This window comes from Thunnus thynnus, chromosome 5 (assembly GCF_963924715.1).
Source record: "Thunnus thynnus chromosome 5, fThuThy2.1, whole genome shotgun sequence".
Classification (NCBI taxonomy): Eukaryota; Metazoa; Chordata; class Actinopteri; order Scombriformes; family Scombridae; genus Thunnus; species Thunnus thynnus.
This window is the reverse complement of record NC_089521.1, coordinates 31,272,076-31,291,646: the sequence shown is the minus strand read 5'-3', so window position 1 is coordinate 31,291,646 and position 19,571 is coordinate 31,272,076. Positions and strand designations below refer to the sequence as shown.

At 40.7% G+C, this 19,571-nt stretch overlaps 1 protein-coding gene across 1 annotated transcript; it reads right to left on the bottom strand.

Annotated features, from left to right (window-relative positions):
• Positions 1–6,039: 6,039 nt before the first annotated feature.
• rxfp3.3b (relaxin family peptide receptor 3.3b) lies at positions 6,040–9,150 on the bottom strand. The gene has a single exon (XM_067590702.1). It carries the CDS (start codon positions 8,831–8,833, stop codon positions 7,628–7,630), a length of 1,206 nt encoding a protein of 401 aa, XP_067446803.1. The 5' UTR covers positions 8,834–9,150; the 3' UTR covers positions 6,040–7,627.
• Positions 9,151–19,571: the final 10,421 nt, after the last annotated feature.

Genomic DNA, 19,571 nt, shown 5'->3' with positions numbered 1-19,571 from the left:
CCATTAACGAAGAGTTTTTCCTCGCCGCTGTCGCTAAGTGCTGCTCATGGGGGAATGTTGGGTCTCTCTAAAATAAAGAGTCCGGTCTTGACCTGCTCTCTGTGAAAAGTGCCCTGAGATAACTTCTGTTATGATTTGGGGATATATTAATAAAACTGACTTGAATTGGTCGGCCGGTCCAGTGTTGGAGTTTCCCCATTGGCCGTTGCTCTTTCAAAATGAATCAGCACAAACAGTTTCTATGACGTCCTCGGGGGGGCGTTTACAGCGGAGCCCTGAGCGCAGCTCATTCTCAGCGGGACTAAGAGTGAGCTCAGTCCTCAAATAAGTTTTAAAAACACACATTTACCAACCAAAGTGTCTCACATGGAGGCTCCAAGACTGACAGACGCACCATACAAAGAGACATGACTGATCCATTTTATCAGCCTAGGGGTGGGCGGATCAATCCCAAAATATTGACACTAAAGATACTACGTCTGGTTTTTAAAGATCAATTCTAGCGTTAATAGGATCGATACCAGTTTCTCTCTTCTACGTTGTACCTGTTGTATCATCTGGCCCCAGTCCAACACATGCCTGCAGTGGTGGCTGAACGAAGGAGGAGCATCGTGTGGAGCTATTTTACAGCTGCCACTGAAAACGTTGCAGACTACGATATATCTGGGAAGGCTGTTCACTACTGTGGCAACAACACTGATTTGTTTAAACACATGAAAAACCACGAGAAGAGCTCTGAGCTGCAACAGAAAAGAAGGGAGGAGGGAAATGCCTCAGACAGAGTTCACTGGCAGAGTCTTTTCATAGAGGCAAGAAATATCCAGGTATATATAGCAGCAAAATTAATATTTTATTCAAATCGGATCTTCAGCATTGGTTAATGTTACATTTTCAAACTGTAATTGGTCATTATTAGCTGTTACTTTAGCAGACTGATTAAATATAGACTATATTCAGACATTCAAATGCTTCAGTTGGGAATCAAAGCTGCGTCTCACTGGTGGCAGAAATTCTACCAATCACCTTAAAATGACTGCTAACCTTTGGTTAATCATTTAGTGGTCATGAGACTGTATCCAGATTTAGCCTGTTGATGATGCATTCACCTCATAAATTATAACACACTGCTCTCCCCTACATTAAAGTACATAAGCCGCTTTTAATAATAAAAAGTATCAGTATTGATATCAGCGACTCTGGCTCTCTGTTAATTGGTATCAGATTGAAACCAAATTTAAAATATGAACATAAGGTGTAGCTGCAGTGTTTCTGGTTAAACAGCACCGTGCTGGGCAGTTGACAGTGTTTGTGTGCTCTGAAAGATGTCACAGCGTAGATATGAAGTCACACAGCTGATGGACTGTTAGCCTAGCATGCTAATCCTAAGTAAACATATGGATTAGACCATATGTTTACAGACATCCACAGATAGAAACAAATGAAAGAGCAGGTGGAGTTAACAGATAATTAGAATAGTTATAATTAAAATTTGTTCTCTTTCAAATCAAACATCCCAAGAATTGAGTGGAAAGTATTGTTCTTGCAACTGCATTTATACCCTTTTTTTTAAACTAAAATGCAGCTTAACCGTGTCATGTGATGCTACTTTAGCACATTTTAACAACAAGTATATATTATAGAAAATACAACTGACTGTCCCTGTAACACATAGGCCACAATTTCACACACTGACTATACACGATCCAGACATATACCAGGTTTTGACCTAATTTTATTATTATGAAAAAGTGCTTTATTATGGAGATCTGATGAGATAATCAAGTCAGGATTAATACATTTCAAGATAAAAAAGTAATTAAATTGTTACTTTGCAATAACATTTTCAAAAATTAACATACAGTATATGTAATGAATGTCAAAACTACGTTATTATAAGGAAAATGTGATTGTTATTGAAATGTGATAATTATAATCAAGTCAGGGTTAATAAATCCCCGAGTTAATGAGATCTTAAAAGATAGTGAGGGAATTAAATTGTCACCTCAGCAGAAGACTTTCAAAAATGATATATATTGTACAGTAAAGCAAAAACGGAACAGAAAACAATATTTTATCTGAATTAAATGATAATTAAATTATTTTTAAAAAACTGGATTATCAGGAGATAATCAAGTCAGGATTAATATATCATCTTCAAGTTTTAAATAGTTGATATAAGCACCATAGAAACAACAAAATATGGTTTTGCTAAATTAGATAATTAAATCAAATTATAGCAAAGAGAAGAAGCACTTTGTTATTGATAATACGGGATAATCATGTCAGGATTAATAAATCTCAAGGAAACAAGAAAATTACCTTGGTATAATATTGAATTTAATGAAATTATCACAAAAGAAGGTAATATTTTGTCATCTTGAATGAGTGAGATAGTCAAGTCATTATAATAAAAGTGTTTTGTTATCTAAATTACGTCTGGTGTCTAAAAAAAAAGTCAGTAACAACAAACCACAAAAACACAAACATATTGATTGACATTTTGTCGCAGTTCTCCGGTGTAACCAGAGTCTTCCTCAAGGACCCTTCAGAGGGTCTGAATCTGTTTTTCAGCCTTGATGCCTTTTCGTAAAAGTGTTTATTTTTCCACTGTGAGCTCTGAGGCCGCGATGTCTGAACGCTGCTGCTTTCATTATTATTCACAGTGAGTCACATACTCACATTTTGAGGGTGGGGATGAATAACTCTTACTGCTACTAGACTATACCAGCACTTCAGCAGCCTGTTGGTTTTTACCCTCATTAATGTTGATTATTGACTGAAGTCCACGAGACCACTTCACCCCCTAAAAACAGAGTTAATCCAAGCACTTAACTCTGCCCGAGACCGTGCGACACATTTGGCTTCACAGTCAAATCGGTCTGTTAAAATCTGTCCCTGGAGGGCCTTATCACATTATCTTTTCTGAGTGAGTGATTAATTATTAATCTGTGTTTCCCCGATAATTTAAGTGGCAATTCCCAAAGTGCTTCATAGAAATAAATGGTATTTTTCCTGCTCAGCTTCATAGTTTCATTCAATCCAGAAAAACATTTACTGACATTTACCCAATACCCATGGATCAAAATATACTGTACATGTGTTATTCAAACCTATATGTACACTTTTAAAAAAATCCAGTCATATTTTTATTCTGGGGTTTAACTGGAATACCTTTGCATGATTTACAGTAAAAAAAAACCTCCTTACTTATCTGATACTGGTCCTTCATGCAGCCCCTCAGTTCAGCCTCTGTCTGAAACAGGCTGTTTCATTTCCTGTCTCTTTAAGGCCCCGCCTCCTGATGAGCCCACTCTGTTCTGATTGGTCAGCTTCAGGAAACTGATGACTTCCAGCAGAAACAAACTATAGTCGTAGATTTTTTTTTTCTTGCTCTTCAACATGTTTGAGCTGAAATCTGATAAGAAATATGAGTGGAAACGTAAACAACACATGGAAAAACCATAGCAACAACCTTAGCAACCAAGGCTACGGAATGGACAGCGCAACGAGCTGACGTCAGCTCGTCGGCAGGGTAGACCAGGCTGTAAACATGTTTATTTCTGCTGCTTCTGGGCATTTTAACATGGAGGTCTATGGGGATTGACTCGCTTTTGAAGCTTCAAGTGGTCATTTGAAGGAACTGCAGTTTTTGGCTTCACGTTTCAGCCCTGGAGGTTGCTGCTTGGTTAAAGCCCTGCAAAAGCAAACCCTACATATGTGAAAAGCTACATATGTTCACGTCAAGTTTTGGAACTTTGGCATGTTTAGCATAGATATCCGACATCATAACAGGATGTAAATAAAAGAAAATCACAAAAAGCATAATATGGCCCCTTTCAATGACAACAGCAGTACTGTCACCTTACAGAGAGGCACGTCAGATCAGAAATCACATCTATGTGTTGTTCTCAAGGACGATTACATAGCCATGATGTATTTTGGTGCTTAATTTGAACTTGTTGGATTTTTAATGCGTACAAAAAGTTGTGGAATCCAACGACACCAGGGTGTTTTTAAAAAATAAAATCAGTGAAACCTTGACCAAAACTTACTCGAGACTTTACCCAAGACATGGAAACTTAAACAGACTCAGAGTCAGAACAGAATACGTGTGGTACAGTAGATATTTCATTACTTGACCAAAATAGAAAATGTCAGTCTTGTTGCAGTGTAGGATATAATGCAACCCTTTATGGTTGTTGTTAGATACTGTATATACAAACCAGAGTCAGCTGTTCTTGGGAAAATTCCCATTTATGCTGTTTGTTCTGTTCACTATTTTTATGAAGTACAATGAGCATTACAGCCTTGAGGGGTGATACTGGAGCTCTGAGACCTTCAGCCTTGTTTGAGGATTCATCAGTCTAGACAGCAACTTCAAAAGTGTAAAGTTTAGGATTTAAAATGTGAAGAAAAAGTGAAATATCTCCTTACACCTGGTTGGATTTTGTTGTGAGCTGTAATGTAGACACGACAGAAGTAAATGGACTTTAACTCCATCTAAGACTTCCTGTCTGCCTCTTTAAGGCTCCTGTTCAGACTCTGTGTGTTAAAGCTCAACAGATTTACGACGAAACCACCACAGGCTGCCAGAGAAGCTCTGTTGACCTCATTAAACCGACGGCACTTCACTCTGTGTGTGTGTTTGGGTGTGTGTGTGTGTGTGTGTGTGTGTGTGAGATAAAGGGCAGCTGTATTTTCACACACCACTAGTTTCTGGGCTGTTTGTGGCTTGCGGCGTGACATGTGATAAAAGATTCATCGAGCCACTTCTCCGGGTTCGTAAGTGAAGGAGCAAAGTCCACTTCAGTGCTTATAGGCTGAACTGTCTTTAAACAACCTGCAGTGTGCTGCTCTTTGCTTTATTCCTGTATTTCTGTTCTATGTGAAGCCCTTTGCAACACTGCATTTGATAAGTGATAATTAAATAAACAGTATGTATGTTTCTGCTGATATGATCCAAAAATGTTTCTCAGTTTTTAAAAATCTGATTAAAATTCAGTTATGGCAGAAGAGGTCATTCAGAGGTCATTCAGAGGTCAAGTCTCAGCCTGGAGTCAAACAGTCATATCAGTTACTTTCTCTTCATTTCCTGATTTTTTTGGGACATGAAGGCCAAGTCTTTTTATTGTACTGATCTTTGATTGGCTGACGGTAGCAGCTCCTCTGATTCAAATGAGCTAAACCTGCAGATTCAAACTGGCCAGACTGGGAAATAAACTGGGTTTGAAAAGAATCATACCAGCTACATAAAAAAGGAAGAAAATGACTCTCTGAAACCTATTATTGCATATATTCTACCATAAATTGAAGAAAACCACAGATTTCTGATTGGACTTTTTGGATATTATGAATCATGATAAGAAATTTTTTTTTTGCAAAGTGATGTAATTTAGTTAAAAGTGATTTTTTGGGACATGAAGACCAAGTTTATTTATCATACTGAACCCTGATTGGCTGACAGTAGCAGCTCCTGTCATTCAAATGAGGTGAACCTGCAGACTGGGAAAAAATAGGCCTGGAAAAATCATAACAGTATAAATAAATAAGAAATCAACTCACTATTTTATCTTCATTTGCTGCAAAAGATGTGAAGAAAATACTCTGCAGCCTATTACTCCTTATATTTTTACCATTCAGTTAGATCTCAAGAGAAACTTAACCTTCACCTCCCAAACATGAACTCAACTTAAAACAATGTGGCAGCAGTTTTTTTGCACTAAAACTACAAATCTGATGTAATTAAAACTAGAACCATAATCATACAACTTAAGAGAACCACAGTTGAGTTATTTTATGTTAATTTCCTTTCAAACATGTGGAGAAAATGACTCTGCAGCCTGTTGCTGCATTTCAACCTTTAAGCTTGGTCTCAAGAGGAAATTCGTACTTGTTTGTACAAATTGTACTTTGTTCAGTACAGAAAGTGAAATCATGACCTTTGCATAAGCTTCATCTCAACCAAACATGAACTAAAACTGCAAACAACACACTCACATTTTTGATAAATATAGAAATAGTCATTTTAAACAGGTACAATGGTTTTTGTAGTGTGTTTTAATAGAAAACCAGACATTTCTGATAGAAGATATAACTTTTCATTTGCTTGATAGCAACAATTCAAACAATCTGTTTTTTTAAAGTAATTTTTTAAGCAAAAACAGCAAACATTTCTTAGTTTCAGCTTCAGCATTGCGAAAATTTTCTGATTTTCTTCATCATCTGAGACAGTAAACTGAATACATTTGTGTTTTAGACAAACGGTCAAACATCAACTTAGCTTTAAGAATATCACCGTCGTCTTTAATCACTTTTAATCAACCAAAAGATTAACTGAGGAAATATATTAAAGCTCATGATATGAACAATAAACAACAACAATGTTTTCTTGTAACTTTATGACATGAATTCAAAGACTGAGTCTTTTTACAGCACTGAGCCCTGATTGGCTGACAGGTCCGCCTGCTGATTGGATGGTTTCCACTTCAAATGCTGACTGGATGAAGCTCAGCTGTGATGCATTTATAGAAACTAAGTGCATGAAAAAAAAGAGTATGTTTGTGTAAAAGTACTTTAAAATTCAAACAGAACAGAACATTAAAATGTCTCATTTAAACATCTTTGACCTGTAAAGAAACAGAGGATTTACATTTCCAAAAATAGGCCCCTTTAAGCGCTCTGCTGTGTGTTTCATAAGTGTCTTTAACCGTTTAAAAATAAACATTTACATTCATCTTCTCCAATAAAAGTCTTCTCTGTTAGTATTATCCTTACAGCAGGACTGCAGCCCTGAGACCGCTGGCATGTAAACACCTGACTTCACAACAACCCCTGAACAGCTTCACAGCTTGCTGACACGTTACAGAATCTGCACAAAAAACCTAAAACAGCACTAACACTTGATTTCATGTCAACACAGATGAAATAGTTTATTCTCCAAACAGTCTTTAAGGTTGATTTGGCTTTTTTTTTTACATTCATTTACTTAAGCTTGTACATTTTACACACCAGCCACAACAAACGTCAATAATACTCCACAGAATGATGTTTGAAGCAGCAGCAGCAGTAACAGCTGGCTCCTCTCCTGCAGCGCGATGACTGACTCCACACAAGTCTGCACAGAGAGCACTTTAGAGAACGAAGCAGCATTGGATGTGACGCTGAGCCTGCACTCAGTTGATATTCAAGAAAACAAAAAATCAAAGAGTCAGCTTTCCAAAAACATCAGCATGACTTATCATTTGAGATCCGAGCCGGACTCAGCGCAGTGAGGTGAAGCAGCTGGACGGTTTGTCTCACCGCGCGTCCTGCGAGGCGCGCAATTTACGCACAAGTGTTATGTCCTTTCCTTTCATGTTACACGCCTTTAAATTGTGATAAAGTGTTAAAAAATCCCTTTGATGCAAAGAAAAAACATATTATGGGCCACGTGTGAATGTTTTGTCCTCTCCTTTATTTTATACGCTGGTTGGATTTGGCACAGTCTTTATAGTGTTTCTATATGTTTTAAAAGCTGAAACAAATCACCAACATTCACGAGGAAATCATTTAAAATACCGATTATCAGTCAGAAAAAAGATTTTCTCTCCACATACAGAGACTTTCAGTCTTTTAGGTGACAGTCTGTTTATCTCTGAAGCGCCTCCGTGTCGCAGTGGTCCGTTAGAACAGACAGGCGGCAGTTTTCCGTCTCCACGGTATTCAGCGGGATGACAATCTGCGTGTCGTCCGGCTCCGCTCTCACCGTCCCGGAGAACGGCCTCAGGTGGCAGGTGTTCGTCCCGGTGGGTGAGGAAATCCTCCAGAACAGATCCTTCATCTTCTTCCTGAACTCCCGGCGCATCAGGCAGTACAGCACCGGGTTCAGGCAGCTGTTGGTGTGCGCCAGGCACACGGTCACCGGGTGGACGTAAGTGTGCACCATGTAGTACATTTTATCCCAGTTGACCAGGTTGAACTTCACCAGGACGCCCCAGAAGGTGATGGCGTGGTTGGGCATCCAGCAGATGAAGAAGGAGAGGACGACGATGGTGACCGACCGGGTCACTCTGGACCTCCGCTTTACCTGGTTGTTGTTCATGCTCCGCAGGCGCACGAAGCGCAGCAGCAGCAGGTAGCAGACGGTGACGATCAGCATGGGGAACACGAAAGCCACCATGATCTTCTGGAGGTGATACAGCGCCAACCAAGACTGACCGTCCGGGAAACCCAGCAGGCACAGCCTCTCACCGGCCACGCTCTTCACCGTGGAGAAGATCGCGGTGGGCAGAGAGGCCACCGTGGCGGAGACCCAGAGACCAGCGATCACCCAGCGCACCGGGCACATCCGCCGCCTGGTCCGGTCTTTCAGCGCCGAAGCCACAGACCAGTACCGGGTGACGCTCATAGCAGTGAGGAAAAACACGCTGGCGTACATGTTCATAACCGTCACGGAGAGTATGATCTTGCACATGGCGTTCCCAAACGGCCAGCTGAAGTCCAGAGCCGTGTCCACCGCCCAGAACGGCAGCGTCAGGACGAACTGGAAGTCCGTCACGGCAAGGTTGAGGATGAACAGGTTGATGCTGGAGCGTTTCTTCCTGCCCCGGCGCACTTTCATCAGGAAGAACACCAGCAGGTTCCCGACCAGCCCGGCAGCGCACACCACGGAGTACACGATGGAGATGAGGATGCGCAGGGTCGGGGAACCGTCCGCCGGTATGTCGATGTCATCCAGGCTGCTGAACCGGTCCTGACCCGTAGCGGACCGGTTCCAAGAGGACGTGGTGTTGTGGCTCCACTGCTCCGCCATCCTCTCCAGTAACAGACCCGACCCGAGTCCCGCAGGGCGCATCACCTCCTGCGCTCCCGGAGAAAAGAGACTTCCAGCGCGGGTAAGTGCGCACAGTTCCCGCAGATCATGTTACACCCGCTGCATGTTTTCTCTTCTCCCCCTCACCGGACGCTCACAACACACCTCTCACCAGCCGCTGGATGGTTCACTGCTGAGCCCGGTGCGCGCGCGGCTCACTTTATGTTCTGCTGGTGCCCGAGGAGGCGCGTGGCCGGCAGGGGACTGGCGTGTCATTTCAAGACAAACTACAGCAAGAGGACAAGAGTCTACTCACTGACAGACAGCAGGGCAACTACGGAGAGTGAAATTCCTGGAGGAGAGCTTCATGTCCTCCACCTGCCCCCCCCCCCCCCCACAAGCACCCTCCCTCCACCCTCCACCTGCCCCCCCACCCCTCCACCCGCCACCTGCCCCCATGTGTCCCAGAAAACTTATCTGAAAATCACCTTAATAGAGATGTAAAATAAACCTGTAAATCACAACTGTACAGAAGCAGAGAGCGACCGTGCCTGCAATTTTTTTAATGCAGTTATCTCCAGATTACCGGTTAATTATTTCGTTATCTTGAGAAAACAAATCGTTATTTCCTCTTATTACTTATAATGTTTATCAGAGGTCAGCAGAGTCACGCCAGCGTGCACAGGTGGCGTCTTGACAACTGCAGCAACTGATTTAACCTGAAAATGTCAGATCAAGCAGTATCCATTATTATTATTAACAACACCTCTATAAACGACATCTAGGTCACAGGCAAACGGCAGGTTGATTAAATCCTGGTCATAATATGATGGGATGTTTCATGTAGGAGAAATACAAAACAATACGGTAGAGAGAGGGACAGAGGGAGATTTGAACCTTAAGGGCCACCTGAGGGCTTCTTGGTATAAATAGTTGAGCTGTCCATGTGAGGGAGACATGGTGAGGAGAAGACAGGAATGAACCAATGAGAATGAGCTCCACCTGCGATAAATCTCATAATAAATTAACTTGTTATCTGGAGAAATGGACTTTTTGTTTTCTTGAGATAAATTAACTTGTGATCTCAAGATAACAGCATTAAAAAAAATAATTACAAGCAATGTTCTCTGCTTCCATACAGTGTTTGAATATCACAATAAATGACTGAACTTGCCTGGGAATATGTGTTAAATATGACTTAAAGTAGCATAAAATGCACTTAAGATAACAGCAACAACATTTACAGTCTTTTTAGCATCAAATTCCCTCTTTGTGTTTCCTCGGACAGTGTTTCCCTGTTGAGCTGCGGTGGAAGTATAGTAACAAAAAGAGGGACTTTGGCACTAAAAAGACTGTGGATTTTGTCCTCCATCACTTACATTGTAAGGTCATTATGAAGGGATCTTCTAATGGTCAGCATGAACAGGAGGAATCAATGTAGCAAGAAACACCTGTTGTTAAAAAGGTCTCACCTGGTATACCCGAGACACACTCCACCCAAACCTACCTCTAAAACAGTTTTCTGTAAAGACTCAATGAAAATTGACAATAAACTAAAACACATGATGGAAAAGATTACCAGTTGAGCTGCAAGTCCAAGTTAAGACTCCTTAGATCAGCAGGAAGCCGATGGTGTGCAAAGCGAGCTGTGGTTTCTGCACCTGACACAGACACTCTACATCCTTGTTAATTAATGTTAAAAAATATCTTACACTGTTAGAGTTCAAAGAGTTGTGTTGTGCAACGCAAACAAAAATGATGTTGTGGTTGGTGACCATATATGGGTTTTAAGATGTAGATGCCTCAAGACGAATGATATAAAAGTGGAGGCCAGAGAGGTCTCGGGGCTTTTTCTGCCTTTTTTGCTTTTTGGCCTTTTTTGTGCTTTTGGAGGCTTGCTGCTTTAAGGCCTTTTTGACTTTTTGCCTTGACTTCTTTAAATCCCAGAGAGGGTTTTCTGCTTTTTATCTTTTACACTCAAGTTCTTGTAGTTTACTTTTTATATTTTGTATTTTTATACACTCCAACCAAAGTTCCTGACGTGTGCTCATCCCTGAGGTCTTCTTGTAGCCCGAAGGTAAGCAAAGACGCCGAGTGCCCTTGACCTTCAGAGTGGTCCTCCTCCAGTGATGACCTGTTAGAAGGCCATCTTGGAGTACTGTCAAACCTCCAACACCTATTTGAACCCACACATTTTCGTTGTGACCTGGCTGTCAGGCATTCTAGACTAAATAGACCAATTAGAGCGGTTCAACGACAGCTGGTGATTACAGAAGCCAGGCTGAACTCTGGTTCCCTAGGCAGACTAAGGCAGTCTTGCGTGTAGATTTTGGGAACCTGTTCGATACCTCGGTCAGAGGTACAGGACAGCCGTCTGCCAGTGTTTTATCCACACTGGCAGGGGGTATCGGCTGTCTGTCAGGCAGAAATCATTACACTATTTAAATGTTCATTTGGGTTCCTGACTGTTGTTTTAAGACAGATTTGATAAAAAATTTGAACCCGTCCTTTAAGAGCGAGTGCTTGGCTGTCTGTCTTTACATCAAACGTCCATTATTAACATTAATGTTCATGAAAAGTATAGACCTGAAAACGTACAAAAACAATGAAAACTTAAATAAAACATTTAAGAAAGTGTTTGGTTCCTCCTGCAAGTAGCAAAGCTTCTTAAGATGCTTTCAGCCTCCTACAGTTATGATGCTTTTGGGACATCAGACATTACAGCATCTGCATTAAACCCCTACATATTAAAACATCTGGATACTCTTCTGCTTGCAGATGTGATTCACTCATGGATTTCTGATAATCCTCTGAGCCTGGTTTCAAAGTTTAGGATCCCAAAAGATCAGATTTTATTTGCACTTTTTCATCAGTTGTGTCTAATCTGTATTGTCTGCTGTACCTGCCGGCAGTTTATGTCCACTGACGTGTTTTGACATCAGTGTATTGCTGAAGAGTTTGTTGGGGACACGTTTGTTTTCTTCTCTGTGCCCGGAGGCATCACTACATCTTAGTCAGCTCCCAGAGCTGTGAGCTGCATTCTGGTCAGCTGAAATGACTTCTCAGTGGAGGCCGTCACTCGACACTTTCTGTCTTTGGTTCGGTTCCCAGATGGAGAAACTATTCTCTTTCCTGATAGAAGCCTCTGTCTACAGTTTTGACCTAGATGGATCCCCACGATGAAATAAATTTCGCCAGAGAAACATCACAGATGGCATGCTGTGCACCATCCTCCTCAGGTCCTCTCCTCTCTGCCAGCAGCGACCTTTAACTGGTGGAGTGTGTGACAAACAGACTTGAGCCTTTCTGGAGTCATTCATTCAAAACTGAAGACACTTGTAAAATTTAAACTTTAGACCTGAAACAGATATTAACAACAAAATCTGTTGCCTTTACAGATGTTTTTATTTCTAGCTGCTCTGTGAGGCTTTACTTTGGCACAGCGGTGCTTTGAGCTAAATGCTAACATCAGCATGCTAATATTGGCACATTGACGATGTTAGCATGCTAATGCTAAGCTGGTACAATGTTAGCAGGGTTTCTGCAGGTTCACCAGGTTAAATTCACAACTTTTAAAGACCTTTTTAGTATCACATTGAATGCAATTTAATACCTGTTTCATGATCACACTGACATGGCTGACAATTATTTATTGTTCAGTTCTTCCCGGCTGCATATACCAATAATTCTTAATGATATAATTAATTAAATGAACACAACCTGGACTAAGATAAGTGGCATAAAATGGTTGAATAGATGAACCTATTAAAAATAAATAACTCATGTAAGTTTTATCTAAAGTCTTGACTTGTCCATAGTGAGTGGATGAGCTCTGCAATATTTTAGTCTGAATGAAAATGGTGAACCATGACGCTAGCATGGCTAAAAATATCAGAATTAGCCTTAAAAATTCACACAAAAGATACTCTCGAATATGTGATGGTGCATCTCAAAGGGTTTATCCTCAAATTTAAAGATCCCCTCCAGACATGTACATAGACATACAAATACTCTGCTTGGAACAATAATGTGTGTGTGATACGGGTAATAACCACTTTAAAATTCTTAAAAGAGCATCTACTCCTTCACCGCCAATAAAAAGTCCAGATCTAGGAATATGCAAATTGTTATGGCCCTCAGCCATAGTGTGTGTGTGTGTGTTTGTGTGTGTGTGTGTGTGTGTGTGCGTTATACTGAACTGTGCAACGCTGTTCATAAAAGAGTGAGGGCTCTCTCTTTCCTGTGAGGGATCTGTGTTTTCTGTGATCTGTTAATGTTTTGGTGAGATAGTTGTTTATTGTTTTGGCCTTGATTCACCCTGAGGTCCTGTTTTGTTAATTGAAAATTATTTCATGTAATATAATTCATATAATTATTTCATTGCAGAAGTTTAACTGCAGGACACAAGATGTCTCCTACTTCCAACCCCAGTGTTTGTACACTAGTGGCTTCAGGTTTCAACATCACACTTCAATATACAAGTTGAATAATAAACCAGGATTAGCTCCAAACTAGTTGTTATGTCATAAATCATCCTCATAGTCCCACGAATGTGAAAACAAACTCTGCACAGAGAAGCTAAAACATGCAAACGTAGGAACAAGAAGAAAGGTGGACTATAATATAAGAGCATGACCTCAAAGTGCTCACCAACAACATGTCAGTCGTTGGGAAGCCAGTGAGGGATCACTGTCTGAAAGAAACTGACTTTCTATTACCAGACCACTAGTAGAATAAGGATCAGAGTTTTTGTTTTCCACCCTCACAAAAGTCTGGTTATGCTGCTGCTCCACGTCCACTTAATTAATAGTGAGATTGTCTTTTAATGAGGCCGACACCGCTTATTAACTTAGTTTGTCCTCTTTTTTCTGGGTCAAATATGATGCTGCACAATCTGTGAAATCTGGGTGAAAGATAACATTTTACTACGCTCGTTACTATAGATGCAACAAAACTGTTGTGAATAAAAAGCCAATTAGTAACATGTAGAATAGTTATGTTTTACACAACTACAGCGCGCTGGTTACGCTAATAACATGAAAGCTGTCTGTATGTAGCATAACTGTTTATCTGCCACATCTTACTTTGTGGCAAATTCTTGTAAACTCAGCTGCTGGCTGAGACAAACCAGCCTCTCCTCTCTACCAGCGGTACCTGCAGCAGTGAGTCACATCAGCAGCAGAGGACAGGAAGAGGAGGAAAGACTTCCTGCTGTGAGAGCAGCTGTGCACACGCTAACACAATCGAGTTGTGGTGACAGACGGGTTGAAATTGTGTGTCATGTGTAGATAGTGTTTCATAGATGATCTTGGTTGACGTCAGGCAAACATACAAAACTTATCGATCGACTTAAAAATAAAGGTCGAGGGCCGTGCAAATTACAGGAGCTGCTCGGGGAGAAACGGGAGCGTTGGCAGGTCTGGTGAAATCACTCAGGGGAAACCTTCCTGTTTATCTCTCAGGTCAGATCAGGAGTCTTTATCAGATGACTTTGATCAAATAATAAAGTGATAAAACAATAAAACGGCCGCCTGTGTCTGATGATTATACGAGCATAAAGAGGTGATTGGATTATAGGTCACGAACTGGCAACATGCGTTCATCCTTTTTTTGTTTTTTGTTTGTACGTGACCTGAGATATGAGACTTATGATTACAAACAGGAAGTAAGAAAGATAATACCGGCTCCAACATGAGCAGAGCGCCAGATGAGCGAGCAGCAGGTGCAGGGACAGAGTGAAACAGACGGCAGAAATGACATGTAATACTAAGAAAAAATCAAACATGTAACAACCAGGAACATGAAGTAGTGCACAGATGGGACTGCAGTCCGTCCAAAGAGAGTAAACAAGAAACCTCATCTACTGAGAGAAAGAGAGGAAAGACACACAGATGCTCGTTCCATCACTGAGAGAAAGAGAGGAAAGGTCATCATGAAGCTGAATTCACAAAAACATCTTATATCATCACCAGAAGTTCACCTACATGACACAACACACGCCGCTGTGAGTTACTTTTACTTGTTAGCTCGAGTTGGGCACCAACAGAGAGACATAATGAAAAATGATTTTGCAGCTTCTGTTCTAAAAGTAAATAAAACCTCATTTAAAATCCTTCTGACATTTACAAGAATGTAAATAATTAAAAATCCAACCTTTCTCAACTATGTGTCTGTTGTTGACTCCATATCTCAATCTCTTTTTTTGCTTTTCCTGCATCTACCACACCCAATGTGCAATATAATATGCATTTATATTTTTATTCTCTCTCTCTCTTATCTTTTTTTTACAATTGCAAATATTTATTTTGTACTGTAATTGGAACTAGAGCCAAATTTCACTGCCTTCAGCGATGCCAGCCGCTGTGTTGCCGTGCATGTGACAATAAAAAGCTCTTGAATCTTGAACTTAAGTACAATACTTGAGTAAATGTCCTCAAGCAGCAGATATATTTACTTGCCTCAAGACTGGATCATTGAAAGTCTTACTGTCATCTTGGCCCCTTTCAAAGGAAAACCTCACAAACTATGTGGTAACACATTTGTATTAAAGCTGCGTCATAACATCAGAAGCTGTTTGAACTTTTTCTTTCAGCTACAGGGAACACCGGAGAGCTCTCCAACTTCACCCTCCTGTCAAGTTTTCTACTTCCTCTGTCTTTGTATGCAGGTTTTAGTTTTCATGGATGCAGAGGTTTTTCTGGGGGGGATGAGGGGGGGGGTTCCAGGGTTCATATCTTGCTCTTTGCAGGGTGCCATAAATTTCTCACCTTCATGTGGCAGCTCATTTTCTCATCAAACACCAGAACACAGCGGAGGAAACCATCCAGAGAGGTGTTTGAATGATGAGTGAGCCTGAAAAAACACACCTGACCTCCCTGAAAGTAGAACAAGCTTCAAGCTCGGAGGTCATAAAAGTTAATTAATTATTCATTTGTATTAATAAGGACATTGGTTGGTATTTCTCTGAAAGCTTGTTCAAATCTCCTCATTAGTTTTGGTTCAACAAATACGTCCAGATATTCATTCATGTTAATTAAGTGATAACTGATCAGTTTTTTTTCCCCAAGTACCAAATATTCTCTAGTTCAAGTTTCAAGACAGTGTGTGTGTGTGTGTGTGTGTGTGTGTGTGTGTGTGTGTGTGTGTGTGACTGATGGACGAGATACACAAATGTGGGATTTACGTCCTGCTTTAATGGAAGTATTAAGTAATATTTCACTTTTACAACAGGAAAGGCTTCAAGGATGAGGACTCTCTTCTCCTTGGATTAATAATATCTCAGGAAAACTTATATTCGGGCTAATTGAAAAAATTAGTCAACAGATTTCTGTTAATCAATACTGATAATGATCTGTTTTAGCTCTAATTGTGCTTGTTCACAGGGCGTTCTGTGTTGTATCTTCACTAAGCTTTGTCCCCATGATCATATACTCAGCTATACAGACAGCTAAACACTCCTAATCAACCTCAGAGGAACAGACCGATGTGTCAAATTTGGCAGTTGAATCAGGTTTAAGTGTGCAAGTATGAAAATGTTGCATCACTACGCAATATCACTCAAAGCTTAGCTTAATGGCTATCTGACATCTTACACCACCACATATAATAAGGTATGTTATAGGCTGAGTTCAAGGTAAGTCTGTAAATCCAAAGCAAGACAAACTATCTGATTTAACTGTACTAAATAACAAAGAATATGTCAACATGTAGACAAGGCATGACTAGCTTAACACCATACATTTCAAACAAATAATGATGCACCTATGTGACCTTACAGATTATGCTTTGTATAAACAATGAAGCAGAGGATGGGATTGGACTGTAGCCAACAGTAACATGTGGCTGCATCTGGCAAGATCCTGAGAGGAAGTGAAGCACTTCCTGTTTCTGGAGTTAACAAGAGAAACTAACAAGGAAACAGATCTGGCTCCATCACATTCTGAGCAGACCTCAATAACAAGTGTAGTGGTGACAAACTGCGTAGAGAACTTTATCATTTAGACACCTTTGGGGGCAGCTGTGGCTCAGTAGGTACAACAGGTCGTTCACTAATCAGAAGGTCGGTGGTTCGAGCCCCGGCTCCTCCAATCTGCATGTCGAAGTGTCCTTGGGCAAGATGCTAAACCCCAAATTGTTCCCCAAATTATGAGCGCGTGTGTTTGAATGCATAGAAATGCACAGAAACAATGTGGGGCGCTTTGGATACAAAGCACTGTATCCTGATGAGCAGGTTGACACCATGCATGGCAGTGAATGTGTGTGTGAATGTTGGCATTTATTGAAAAGCACTTTAAGTGGTCGATAAGACTAGAGAGGCACTTTATAAATGCAGCCCGTTGACCTCTACGTTTCACTCAATAAGAAAAGGGGTTTGGAAGTTTAATTCCTTCACGGTGAAACCTTCTGACCTTCTCTGAGCTGCACGTGATTCTGCTTGTACATCGTTCTGTTCTGGATTATGACTTTTTAAAATGTCAGCTTCAGCTGGGAAATAAGTAGTGTGTTTACCAGCGATGCTCATCTGCAGGAAAAGGTGAAGTACTGGACGAACAGCAGAGGCAGATGCTTTATTACTATGAGATGCTCAGCTACATGTGCTGGTGTTTGGCTGCAGTGATATTACAACAAAACAGGAAGGTAATATAGTGTGACAAATAACAGGTTGCTGCATTCCTGCTCTGCTGTCTTGTGTTGTGTTGCTGGGCAGAGAAATCACTCTGCAGTCTGTCTTTTAAACCGTCCTAAGTGATGGTTATCCATCATGGCATGCTACGGTATCCTGAGAAAAGTGACTTATTGACTTTTCTAAACTCTTTTGGGGATAATTTAGTAAGGATTCACAGCCCCTTTTAAAGAGCAGCCGAACTGTGTTTCTCCTTATTTACTAAAAACCACACTGAGGTTTTGTGCCGCTAATACACAAGAAAAGCAAATGTAATAGCTTATTTTTTTTTCAGAATGAATTCTCAAGCTGATACTTAAAGTTTGTATAGTTTTATTTTTTTAGTACTTCTTTCATAACTTTCAGGGCCAAAAAATTACATCTTGAACATGAACCAAACTGTTTTATTAAAATAAACAATATAAAAACAACTACATAATCTAAGTAAACCAGTGTTTTATCAAATTAATGTCAAAGATGGAAGAAACAAAAGAAAGAGTTCAGACACATTCTATACATTACTGAATGACTACAGTTTTGCATTTTTCCAAATAATTTGAAACTGAACCAAACATGTTTATGTTATAACTCATATGCTGTGAAAAAAGTGCATAAAATCCTGTAGTGACAACATGTGGTTTGTCGGAGTGGTGTTTCTGTATCTAGCTATCCAACCACTCGTGCATGTGTGACTCACATCCCTGTGTGACTCAGATTGTGTAGTGACAGTGATGGCAGAGCCAGGCTCAATGCTTTTGAAATTTTAGCTGTAGGACTGTTAACATGTCACTTTATTAAGTTTTAATATTTTTTCAGGAAAGTAACCATGTAGACTCTCAATATGTGGTCAGTTTATCCAAATAATGCCTATTTGCTATGTGTAAGCGCCTCGATCTGCTCATTGTATCCTGTTGATGAACACTGAAGCATAAAGCCCTAACCACAGAGTTGTTTTCTGGCAGCTGTGTGGTTTAGCTACCTGAGACTCATGCTAATGCTAAACTAGCATCTTGAATGGCAGCAGCTGCTCGGTTAATGCAGGACTCCAATTACACACACTTCCAACAAAATCAACACAAAAGTGACTGTAATAACCATAATAGCGACACTCCTCTGCTTTGAGTGTAAATGCATTTTAGCGTCGGCAGTAAATTGATTGTTAAAGGTTTGAGTGACAGCAGCGTCTGTTGGAGCTGAGCAGCTGTTTCCAGCAGCTGGACTAACGTTAGCTACAGTGAACACACACATCACTCCATCATGTGGATCAGGTCTGCAGATTATTTTATATTAAACCAGCCAGACTGGAGTTTTACAGCAGTGCAGTGTGTGGCATGTTTGCAGCACTGTCTGTTCTCACAGAAATCTAAATGGAAAAGAGAAGGATGTCTAAGGAGCACTGAGGTCAACTGCTTGTGCCCACTCTACTCTAAATCAAAAAGAAATCTCTCAGGAGACCAGATATCGCACAGGAGCTGCCTCTGATTCCTCAGGGACGATAAAACACTCCAACGGTCAGTAATAACCAACAGGCGTGATTGTAAGGCACAGCTCTGCCTGGAGAAAACACATTAACCACCGCCGCCGTGACTTAATGGCGGCTTGCAGAAGTCAGACTTGAGTGGCTGTTGCGTTAAGTGCTTCACTCTGCAGTAAGCCGCGGCTCCATCGCTGACAACCGAGGATGGTGTTGTGTACGTCAGAGGGACACTTAACTCACAGCCGTCATCCAGCGACAGAGAAGACACGCTGGACAACAGACCAGCTCATAGGAGACCTATTTCTATACGTGTTATTTTCTTACATGCAACATATGATGGACGTTCAAAACAACAAGCATTAAGGAGCCATTAACCTATAAAACCTCCATCACACATGATAATATATATGATTCTGTACTGTCTTTTTATCTATTGATGTTTGATTACTGTATTTAACATATATATTTTATGATTCTTGCTATTAAGGTGTGTTTTAAAGGGGACAGAAGTTATGATATTATCAGTTAAAGCAGATTTAAGCTTAAGGAAAGACTGTGGTTACAGTTAGTATAAATGTAAACATTAACTGCAGGTCTGTGAGGTCTGGTTTCCTGCATAGAGCACACTCACCTCCCCCAGC

Coding starts and splice junctions, on each gene's coding strand:
- rxfp3.3b (XM_067590702.1), bottom strand. CDS start 8,833: ATGCGCCCTGCGGGACTCGGGTCGGGTCTGTTACTGGAGAGGATGGCG.